The sequence below is a fragment of the Gadus chalcogrammus genome, chromosome 3 (assembly GCF_026213295.1).
Source record: "Gadus chalcogrammus isolate NIFS_2021 chromosome 3, NIFS_Gcha_1.0, whole genome shotgun sequence".
Lineage (NCBI taxonomy): Eukaryota > Metazoa > Chordata > Actinopteri > Gadiformes > Gadidae > Gadus > Gadus chalcogrammus.
In genome coordinates this window covers 518,477-530,670 of record NC_079414.1, presented here as the reverse complement: position 1 = coordinate 530,670, position 12,194 = coordinate 518,477, and the positions used below count along the sequence as shown (strand labels likewise).

Here is a 12,194-nt window from a genome sequence, read left to right as displayed (position 1 = left end):
CCAAGAGCAGAACACAGAGACAGGACAGGAGTTGGAGTGACGGTGAACAGGTTTATTTAGTTCAGCTAGAAGTGAAGCAGGAGGTTGGTTGGACTGGGGCGTATCGGGCTGGAGGGAGTGAAGACTGCAGGCTGGAGGTGACAATCCAAAAACTATAGGTGAGAGAAAACAAAGGTGAGGCACGAGAATTCCACAAGAGAGAACACTAGTGAGATACACTGGAGCCAGGAACGAGTAACTACCACGGTAACACGAAGTACGATCTGGCGATGACTGCAGGGAAACCAGGTGTATTTGTAGGGGAGTTGATGAGACGATGCAGGCCAGGTGTGAGCAGTTGAGTGGCAGGCAAGGCAGAGACAGACAGGGGGCGTGGCCAACACAGGGGCAGAATACACAGCACCACAACAGTGGCCATGACAATTATGTTAATACAAGTATTTAATATTGATTTATAGTACATTTTTATCACAATTTAAGCATCAAAGGCATGTACTTAAAGTATAGTTATTATACTATAATGTAAAGTGGAAGCGTATATTAAGGGTATTTTAAGTACAATACTGTTATACTGCTAAGTACTTTATAAATACAGAAATATACTTACAATACATCACTATTATACTTCACATGCACTTCTTTCTGGTACCATTTTAGTACACTCCATGGGTGCTATTTTGTTCCATGACAAAAATTTAAATATTAATACAAACATACATTCAACAACACCTAACTTTAAAACGTCTGACATATATAACATATATAATAAAGCTACTGAGGAGCAACCTTGGTGTAGCCCTCATTATTGCATTTTCTTTAATAGTTAGTCGTTGGAGCTAGTAAAAGTAGCCATTTCAGTATTATTTATCTGTAATTTCTTGATTAATTCAACACTTTGGTTGTGATGATGTATGAAATAACCCATTCCATCAACTTACAAGTGGAATTTATGGAAATATACTTAAATAAACTTCTAATGAAGTGAAATTAAAGTATACTAAAAATAAAGCATTTTAATAGTGTATTACTAAGTGTACTTTTCAGAATCACACTGAATGACAACTATAAGTTTTCGCAATTTAGTATACTTTTTCTAAGTACACTGAAATACAGCTTAAAATTAACTTGCATTAAAGTGAACTGTAAGGAAGTATACATAAATACACTACTAATAAAGGGAAATTTAAGTATACTTTAATAAAGCATTTTAATAGTGTATTACAAAGGACTTGAAACAAAGTGTACTTTTCAGAAGTACACTAAAATACCACTTTAAGTATGTGCAACTTAGTATACTTTTTCTAAGTATACTGAAATACAGCTTAAAATTAACTTAAATTAAAGTGAACTTTACGGAAGTATACTTCAATACACTTCTAATGAAGTGAAATTAAATCACACTTTAAAAAAGTATTTTAATAGTGAATTCCAAAATACTTGAAAATGACTGTACTTTTCAGAAGTACACTTAGGTACAAATTACAATACACTTACAATAAAGTACACTTTTTATAAGTACACTAAATTACCACCATAAGTATCTGCAATTTAGTATACTTTTTATAAGTACACTCAGGTACAATTTAAATAAACTTAAAATAAAGTATACTTTTTAAAAGTACAAAGCAATACCACTTTAAGTATTGCAGAATTAGTATACTTATTTTTAAGTACGTTAAAGTTGAATTTAATGACATCTATTGTGAAGTACACTTTTTAAAAGTATATGTTAAGTATACTTTAAATTAAGCACAAAAAGTAAAAGTATACTTGTACTAACTTTTATATAATTGAATTATACTTGTAATACACTAAAGTATACTACTTTTTCCCCTGGGCAAGTCAGGGCCGCTGAGGAGTACATCATTCAGGGATACACCGTCTCATTCAGCGCTCAAGTCGAATACTACTCTTATTTGACCCGGCTTCTTTGGATGATAAACACCAAATGTGGGGAGGTACCAGTGTTCTTTACCTGCCTCTAGTGGTGGCGCACGTTCGGCTTGGTCGTTGTCCAGCATTTTCTGCATGAACTCTATGTAGTGCCTTTTTTGTTTCTGGCTTTTTCTCCAGGGTCTTTCTGAGACAGCAGAGACGTTTGACAGCCTGTTCCCGGTTGCTTGGAAGAGGTCGTCGTGATGACCGGAACGGCAAGGGTGTTACCCAGCTGTGGTCGATGTCCTGGAAGACCTCTCTGTCCATGATGGTCGGGAATGCTTTGTCGTCCATTGACAACGCTGTCTTGTTGTCGTCTCTGGAGCTTTCAAACACTGCGTGGCCGAGGCTGTCTGTGCTTGTTGCCCAGCCTGTGTCTTCATCACGGGGGGGTGAGAGACGGTTGTATCGCTGCGGTGCGTTATTGTGGTGCTCCTTCACGTGTATGTTGTTTGGGCAGGGAGAGAGAAAGGATGTTCGTCCATTTTGCAGCTCATTGGCCTTGTACACGTTAACTTGGTTGTGGGCTGGTTTGTGGGCTACCCCCAGGCAGACGACACCCACGATGACCCAGCCCAGGTCCAGCCTTTGAGCGTATGGAGCGTTGTGTGGCCCGTTGATTTGTTCACGCACCTTATGCACCCTGAGGATGTCTCTTCCCAGGAGCATGAGGATAGGTGCGTCGGGGTCCACAGCTGGAATCTTGTTCGCCACTGGCTGGAGGTGGGAGTGTTGCTCTGCGACGTCAGGAGACGGGATTTCAGATCTATCGTCCGGCACCATGTCACACTCGATTAGTGTGGGGAGGGAGAGTTGTAGATTTCCGTCCATAGATTCAAGCATAAAGTTGTTGACTCGTCTGCCAGAGGTCTCTGTTGTCCCTGCGCAGGTCTTCAGTGTGTATGGGGCTGGACTGGCTTTGATGCCAAAGAGGTTGAAGAACTCTGTCTTTGCGAGCGACTTGTTACTCTGTTCATCCAGCACTGCGTACATCTTAACGGCTTGATCTCTTCTCCCTGCCGGATAAGCTTTGATCAGGCAGATTTTAGCACATGAGCGTGGGCTGTCTGCATTACCGCAAATCTCTGTGCACTTGGATGTGACTGTGGGAGCGTCTTCATCTGGCTCCCCGCTTTCCTCCTTCTCCGTGTGAGCTCTCTCGCTGGATGTAGGAGGGCCTGGGTGCAGAGCCGTGATGTGTCTCTTGCTATTGCATTCGTCACATTTGATTGATGCTTTGCAGTCTTCTGCCATATGCTGAGTTGACCCGCAGCACTTAAAGCAGATGCGGTTATCTTTCAGGTAAGCTTTACGTTCTTCTATGGGCTTGTGTCTAAAGACCTTACACTTTCTGAGTGGGTGAGGCTTCCTGTGTATTGGACACTCGCGGTCAGGTTCATCTGTTCTCTTCTCCGCAGAGCTGGTGTCGCTGTCATTAAATTTGGGTGTGACTCCTGTCTTATGTACATAACCGCAGCACTTAAAGCAGATGCGGTTATCTTTCAGGTAAGCTTTACGTTCTTCTATGGGCTTGTATCTAAAGACCTTACACTTTCTGAGTGGGTGAGGCTTCCTGTGTATTGGACACTCGCGGTCAGGTTCATCTGTTCTCTTCTCCGCAGAGCTGGTGTCGCTGTCATTAAATTTGGGTGTGACTCCTGTCTTATGTACACTTACTTGGGCTTTGTAGCCGGGTTTCATGGCTGCTTTCGGTGGCACGTTGTTGTTGGAGGTGTTGAAGGCAAAGCTTGGGTCGTTCCTCACCTTGGCCTGTCGCCGGACGAATTGAGAGAAGAGAGTGAATGGAGGGAAGGCTACTCCGTGATCTTCTTTGAACTTGGATCCCATGGTTATCCACCTCTCTTGTAGGCTGTAGGGTAGCTTTTCTACGATCGGGTTCACTCCACGAGCTGTATCCAAAAAGGCGAGGCCCTGTAGGTATCCTTCTTCTTTGGCGCACTCCAATTCTAGCAAGATGTCACCGAGTTCAGCATTGTCTTTATTGGTTAACTTGGGGAACACTTCAATCTTATTCAGTAGTGCATGTTCTACGGCTTCTGGTGTTCTATAGCATTCCTCCACACGCTGCCGCACCATGCGGAGCCCTGTAGCAGGATTTAGAATGTGTACTGAACGGAGTCGCCGTGCTTGTTCGGCTGAGTCTGCGCCGAGCCACTTCACCAGCAGGTCCAGTTCTTCCCTGGATGTCAGAATTAAGTCCTGTGTGACACTCAGGAATGATGCTTTCCATGACCAGTAATGTTCAGGACGGTCATCAAACTGTAGGAGGCCGGAGCTCACCAGTTCTCAGCGCATGAGGTACCTGGCAAGGTCTTGTGGGGTGGGTGGCTCGGGGGAGGGTCCTAGGTTCGGACTGGAAAGTGGTGGAGGTGGCTGTTCTTTCTTTATGTTGCTGACTCTTGGCTTTGGTTTTGTGTGAACAACTGCCTCAGCGTATCGTTGGGGTAGTCTGTGGAAGTCCAGCGGCGCATGTGTTGATGGCGGTGGTCTGTAGGCGTCCAGCTGCGCATGCAATGGTGGTGATTGTTCTCCGCCGAACATTGCTGAGTGCTGTTGGACGTAGTCGCCTGCACGTTCATAGGCAGTGGAAGGCTTACCCAGGACGTATGGCTCATAGCGCTTCTCCCCGCTTTCAATCTCCTCATCCTCGTATGCTGCCATCTTCTGGCTCCTGAGAACGTGGAGACTGGCTTCGAGTTCAGCTTTTTGTCTCATCACGCTTGCTTCTCTTTCGGCGAAAGTCACCTGGGCTTGTGCTGCTTTTGACTTGGCACGTGCTCTAGCAGCCGCTGACGATATTGCTGATCCGCTGGACCGTTTGGATAACTGTGACCGGGAGTCAGGTGTACTGAGAGAGTCTTCCCCCAGGTTTGCCTCGTGGCCGTCTTCCAGTGGCTCTAGAGCTGCTGCGCCCTGTGGTTGTTCAACGGCATCCACCTTCGGTTTATCCCTGTGTAACGACATTCTCCTGGGCTATCTTCTTAGCTTGAACTCGTTGAGTTGTTGTCTTTTTACTATGCTGCCCTCGTAATGTGTTCCAGTCAAAACTAGACAGCTAGCTAACAATATTTACAAAGAAGTGGAATCCGGTACACAAGGCTTGCTTTTCTTGTTTCTTTACTGGATGTTATTTTCTTCATAACTTTGTTTTTGTAGAACTGTAACAAATACAGAAATAAAAACATATATGCGTTTACATGTCTTGCATCATTACTAACACACGGGAATCCGAGAGCTAGTATTGCTAAACAGCTACAGATTACATTTTACACTTGAACTCGATCAGAATCATAACATAAAATCTTAACACAAACTCGTATGAAGTGATCTGATTTTAACTTACAGACAAATCATTTCTATAGTTCAAACGTATTTGATAGTTTGCGAGAGTGATAGTACGGCGTGGTCTTTCCTTGTCGAGTGAATCGGGAAGAGAACCGGAAGTAGGTTCGCGGTTGTTTATAGTGTCGTCAATATCACAATTTGACCACAGGGTGGCAGTATTTAACAAACTAAGGAAAGATGTAGAATATAATAAATTTCTTACGGAAGGCAGAACAGTGTGTGTTTCTATTCTATTCTATTCTCGCTCGTTCGTAATTCTTATATCAATAGCCTACTCTCCAATAATGTAATAATAGGCTATATATGAAAATTGAGAAACGGCAATCTCATACAATCTTTTTCAAGCCACTGATTGTTTATATGTAGGGTACAGCTGGCTTGCCGTGTGAATACGCATAACTTTTCATTTATATTCATTCAAAATATTAATATAGTCTACTATTTTGGTGGTGTTTGGTTTTATATAATTTGTTTATTTTGTTCAGTAGTTATATGCCTACATGAGGCCGTAGCACAGTTAACAGACGAGATGAGCTGGTGACGTCATCGAGTCAGCTGCTGTTCCAATTGCAGGTGCGTACTCCCGTCCTCGGAAGTGTTTACTTGAAGTCCGGACTTGCCAAGTACGAACTTCCAAGTCCGCGAGTACGTAGTACCATTATGAAGGTATTATTGTAGCAAACGTCTTTAGCACCTGTAACTGCAGAATTTGAATGCGTACACTAAAGTCACAGCAAATTTGAAGTCGTATATATTTATTTTGCATGTGTACTCTAAAGTCACAAATGTGTAACAGTACATTTGTAGTCGTAAAAAATATATATATATTTTTTATACCATTGTAAACACAAAATAGGGTCTACGAGTACGCTAATCTGTGTTACAGGTGCACAAATCCTTTTGCTACAATTATTGCAGCGCAGTTGGTGCAAAACACATTCGCACACCCGTGTTTCATAATCTGAGAACATGCCCAAAAGGGGTGCATTCGTAAACCCAAATTTGAACAAATGCATCAGAAATTGCACATCTGTGAACGCTATGTTAATTCAGCATTTTAATGAGCGAGCACAAAACCATTTTACAACTGCTCGAATCTGCTCCTGCAAGTCTCAGCTGTGGGGATTTTTGCAGGTTGTTTTGCAACACGCCTAGGTGGTAAATGTGTAGCAAAAGTATTCGTATCCGTAGATGACAGAGCGTCCGTGAGCGGGACAAAATAGTCCCGCCCATAATTTCCTAATCCAATGAAAATCGCCGGCAGGGATGCATTTCTCAAATTACAGTGACGGCTGGTGGTGATTTTGGGTGGGTGGGCTAAAGAATGCATTACATTTATCAATACTTCACAGAGCTCCAGATGTCATGAGGTCACCTTTATATCTCTGTTCATAACTTTCATATAATGTGAATGATTTTTAAACAAGATTAAGGTGTAGAGAAAGGCATGTCTTTATTTGAAGCACAATTATAAATAAAAAAGAAAAATAAGGTGTTTAAAGTGCTTCACTGAGCTGAAATTGAACATTTCGAACTAAACCATTAAGCAAAATAAAACTTTTTTTGTGCTTAAAGTATTACACAATTAAAATGTTGACTGGTCTCCCTTTGCGCAAAATGCGGCTGTAGACGATCACACACTCTTTGGTAGAGGCGTCTGTGTCGCCGTCAATCATGAAGGACATGTAGGCCTATGTGGCGTTTCCGACGTCCACAGCTGTCTTTTGCTTTAAGGTGTCGCCCATTAGGCCTACTGCAATGAATTGTGCACATTCCATCTCATTGCTATACGTCGGGTTGATGTTTAATCCATTTCTCTTCATGAGAATAATTTCGGATTTAAATTGAGAATGGCAACTCCTCTTTGGCAATGTTGTATGCAACATTAAATGAGATCATTTCCGATTCCTTAGAGAACCTTATTGTTACTGCCTGTCGCTGAAATGCAGCTTGGAGAGGGGCCACTTTCTCTACACACTTGTCACGTCATGTTGGGTTATTTAGACAGCTTTTTAAATGTTTCGATACGAAACGTAGTTGACCCACTTACAAATGCACTATTACCGGCCATATTCTGACCGCACTCCTGACAGTAAATCTGTACATCGTTTGGTTGATGTGTCCCCAATCTTTTCACTTCCAATTTTTCCTCCAAAGACATTAAAGAAAACCGATTAGAAAGTAAATAATCCACTTCATCCATTTTCATGCTAACGCCCGCCATACTGCACTTGCGCTACTGTGCTGCGATTAGTCGAAGGTCACTGTACTGTAGCTACTGTGCTAGGTCAGCCTTTGGGCTAAACTAATTTAGCCCAAATGGGAAGCATATGAAGGGGGCGTGTCAGGGCACCTGTCACTCAACGTCAATGGAAGCTTACGCTACTGCGCTTGGGCTGAATACATTTAGCCCATTCACAGGAAAAAAACGAAGATATATATATCCTGGGTTTTTCTGTCACTTTTTGGTGCTGTTGCTCCTTTAGGTTCTACCAAAATTTAAAACAATATGTTCTAAGTTTTTAATAATATATTTTTTATTTTCACTGTAGGGCTTAGCCCTGTTAGCCAATTTATACCAGCCGTCCCTGACTGGGACCCATCGCGTGCCAGCCATGGAGCTATAAAGATCGCAGCATTCTCAGCGCGGGTACGTTTCTTTCTAGAGAAGTGAAGAGGGCGTCCAACTGAACGGAGGTGGGTATCCTACATTATGTAAAATGAAATGACTTAGTTCAAGTGAATTCTCCCCAAAGTATTGCATTAACATTTCTGAATTTATGTTTTGGCGACCATTAAAATACATTCAAGGACATTTGCGGCATGTTAATGAAATACTTTGGGGGGAATTCACTTGAACTAAGTCATTTCATTTTGCATAATGTAGGATACCCATCTCCGTTCAGTAGGACGCCCTCTTCACTTCTCCAGAAAGAAACGTATCCCGCGCTGAGTATGCTGCGATCTTTATAGCTCCATGGCTGGCACGCGGTGGGTCCCAGTGTAATTTGAGAAATGCATCCCTGCCGGCGATTTTCATTGGATTAGGAAATTATGGGCGGGACTATTTTGTCCCGCTCACGGACGCTCTGTCATCTACGGATACGAATACTTTTGCTACACATTTACCACCTAGGCGTGTTGCAAAACAACCTGCAAAAAACCCCACAGCTGAGACTTGCAGGAGCAGATTCGAGCAGTTGTAAAATGGTTTTGTGCTCGCTCATTAAAATGCTGAATTAACATAGCGTTCACAGATGTGCAACTTCTGATGCATTTGTTCAAATTTGGGTTTACGAATGCACACCTTTTGGGCATGTTCTCAGATTATGAAACACGGGTGTGACTTTAGAGTACACATGCAAAATAAATATATACGACTTCAAATTTACTGTGACTTTAGTGTACGCATTCAAATTCTGCAGTTACAGGTGCTAAAGACTTTTGCTACAATAATACCTTCATATACCATCGCTGTTTCCCAATGTCAAGGAAGCATGCTCAACGGCCGCCCTTTTAAAGGCACCCAGTTCAACTTTATGTAAACATTCAATGAAAAATAAACATTCAATTTCTAGTCTTTTTGACACGTAGTAAGTTTCAATAACTCCATACCATTACATATCGACATTCAAGGAGCAAAGATGAGACGTCGTTGTGTGGTGAGAACTGTTAGAAAATCGTAAACAACAACAATCGCCGGTGGGGAGAAGCCATTTTTCCATTGACTGGAAGCCTGCTTTATTTATTGTACGTTACAAAAAATAAAGAAAATGGCGGCATTGTTGTTGTTATCGATTTTGTATCAGTTCTCACCACACAACCGACGTCTCATCTTTGCTGCTTAAATGTCGGTATGTAATGGTATGGAGTTATTGAAACTTACTACGTGTAAAAAAGACTAGAAATTGAATGTTTATTTTTAAGCCTCGAAAGTTGCACTGGGTGCCTTTAAGGACGCTACGTCATAGAACGGCGACAAGCACTGTTCCAATGTTGAGGACACTCGAAAGCCGCGCCATTTTTGCGTCCTTTGTTTTTGAGAATTCCGAGATTTTTCAAGGATGCATCGCTGCATCCTAGACGAGCCAAAACTACCCACAATCCTCTGCGTTCACTGGGCGGGTTCTTGAAAATGGCAGAGCAGTACACGTTCAAATGAAGTGAAGTTATATTAGCTTTCAGAAATATTTTGTGCCATATTGCTTTTTATAGATTCATCATGTTAATGCGAATGTAGCAGGATGGGCCTTTAATTAGTGCTGCAGTACCGGCCTATCACTGTTGGGTGCGCTGCCTATAAAGGTGGGTGGTTGTGCACTGGGAGCACTCTTGCCTGGGAGCTCCTGGCTATCCCGCCTCCTGTTGTCACCGAAACCTGATCGCCTCACCTGATCGCCTTTTAGCTGGATCGTGCAGCTCGCCGTTGTTTGGTATGTAGTAGTTGTGTGCATCTGTGTACCTTCTAAACTTTGCACAAGTCCTCAACATTGGCTTCCATCCCTCAGGCAGTTCATTGGCCGGGTCTTCCCTCTCCCGTATCGACCCCAGTTGTAGGGCGTGCGAGTGTTTCCTCCTCTACCTGTTGCAGCGGGGAGCGATCAGCTGATTGATCGAGTTGCACTTGTAATTGTGCTGCTCGGTACAAGTGATCCCCTTCCTCCCCTTTGATGTTCATTCAACTCCTGACGGTATGTGGATAAGATGACGCTAACTCAAGTTATTACAGTTGTTGTTCAGCCTCTAGAACAAATGTATTTTTCTATGGCAGGGTTGACGTGTGTGTGTGGGCGGTTTCTGCCAGTACGTCCCCCCCCCCTCTTCACGCTGCTGTTGGCCGGCTGCTGTTTTGTCCACTGGTTTATATAGCCAACACATCCACCCTACTCTGCATCTCCTACTGTGCTGTACCTGCCACCGAGTATGGTGATTGCTGCCTCATTATCTTAATCTAATCATTTGACCGACTTCTAACTGATCTTATTGATATTATTTGTGTTTTGTGGGTTGCTTTGCATGTTTGTTTTTGTTTAATTCGTTTTCTTAGTTATTTTTGGTTTGGCTTAATTGCTTTACTTATTCATTTGGATTTATCAGTTTGGATAAATCTCCATTACTTTTGATTTCATTTCTTTGTTGTTATTTGCCCTCCCCTTTTTGTGTATTTTGTGTGTGTGTGTGTTCGCTTTAGTGTGGTTATGTGAACATATTTTATTGAGAAGTCATGTTTAAAGATTATATATATAAATTAAAAGGAATTGAATTTGTATGCTGGACCCAGTCTCAAGCTTTCATTAGTGAACGAACTTGTGTGCTTTAACTTAGGTTAATCTAACTCTCCAGGTGAAATTCCTGGGGTGGCGTTGTTGGCAACTTGTCACTAGTTCTTTAACTGAACTTTATCTTATTGTTTCCCCGACCGCCGAATGCCACATTTGGCGTTGTCGGCAGGATAATTACTTTTGGAAAGCAGAGACGTGTGGTCCAGTTTCTTTATATAATTTGTTTTGTTTATTTTAATAGTCCCCAGGGTACATATTTGATGTAGATGTTTTGAATTGTGAGGCAAAACGGCAGCTTGGCCTTTCGTGGTCCGCAGAGTCCCGGTGAGAATCCAGTTGTGGGGTTGTTGTGTCCTAGTCTGACTGTAGTATTAGTTATGGATGTAGAGCTGCAGGAGTTGAGGGAGCTGGTGGCGCAGTTAAAGGTGGACAATGAGAGGTTGCGGCAGGAGCAGGCTGTGGCCGTGCCCGGTCCTAGTTCTGAATCCTCCACTTCTTCTGTGCCACCTGTGGCCCCTGTTACTACTAGGAACCCCATAGCAGAGAGGCTGGTTTTTGTGCCAAGGGATAGAAAGTGTCCTATGTTCAGGGGAAAATCAGGTATGGGGTTGACTGAGTGGCTTGAGGAGGCTCAAGCCTGCATGCGGGCGTGTCACTTATCCACATCTGAGCAAGCCTTTTTCTTGTTTGATCATCTTGAGGGTGAGGCTCGAGAGGAGATCAAATATCGGTCTGTTGTGGAGAAGGAAGACGGAAGCTAAAATCATCTCTGTGTTACAGGAACTGTATGGGTGCTCAAAATCTTATGTAGCCTTACAGGAGGCGTTCTTCTCCCGACGGCAATGTTGGGAAAAATAACCTGCTGAGTACATCACATGTACATTACAAATATAGCTAACTCCTACCCTAGCCTGATGAGCACATCACATGGCAGACACATTACAATATAGTCAACTCTTGCTCTAACCCAACGAACACATAACACAAACATGATAATATAGTCAGGTCAAGGCCGGAGCCGAAGGCCCCATTTCCCCATCCAGGCAAATGGTAGACACTCAGACAATGCACCAGCCATCCTCAAGAACGGGAGAGCCACATTCATTTATCACACAGGAGACATTTTGAGAGCTCTCCCCCGTTAGGAGGAACACAAGAAGATACACATGCACCTACCAGGGCCTGAGAGCCAAGGTCAAGCAAAAACACACAGAACCACACACATCTCAAACGCACACACCTCATCAAGAGGAGGATACAGCATAAGACTGTATCACACAGGGACTCTTCATCTTCTTCTAAAGCAGACCTTCCACGGAGGCGAAGCTCTGGATGAACCATCAGCGCTGATTAGGGACTTAGACATATTCGATCTCTCACGCTTTATGACTCTGTATAACCGTTGCCACTTTACTTAATAAATCCAAGGTCCTCGTGCCGACAGACTTTATTACCTTTCCGTCTCATTTCATCTGGTCCAGTAACTAGACAGACCGTTTTTCCCCTCAATTTGGTGACCCCGACGTGATCTTTCGTTGAATTGAACCGCAACTGGGAAACGAGAGACGGAGAGCGGCACGACCTCGGGACCCCGGAGCACCGGACTTATTC

At 43.1% G+C, this 12,194-nt stretch overlaps 1 protein-coding gene and 1 long non-coding RNA gene across 2 annotated transcripts; one reads left to right on the top strand and one right to left on the bottom strand.

Moving 5' to 3' along the window:
- Positions 1 to 1,454: 1,454 nt before the first annotated feature.
- LOC130380174 (uncharacterized) lies at positions 1,455 to 5,515 on the bottom strand. The gene is made up of 2 exons (XM_056587358.1): positions 5,300 to 5,515; positions 1,455 to 5,114 (listed from the first exon to the last, which is right to left on the bottom strand). The coding sequence occupies exon 2, from the start codon at positions 4,030 to 4,032 to the stop codon at positions 1,972 to 1,974; it is 2,061 nt and encodes a 686-aa protein (XP_056443333.1). The 5' UTR covers positions 4,033 to 5,114; positions 5,300 to 5,515; the 3' UTR covers positions 1,455 to 1,971.
- A 4,130-nt stretch (positions 5,516 to 9,645) lies between these two features.
- Positions 9,646 to 11,891, top strand: LOC130380007 (uncharacterized). The gene is made up of 3 exons (XR_008895194.1): positions 9,646 to 9,734; positions 9,810 to 9,992; positions 10,073 to 11,891. It is a non-coding gene; the product is annotated as an uncharacterized LOC130380007 (long non-coding RNA).
- Positions 11,892 to 12,194: the final 303 nt, after the last annotated feature.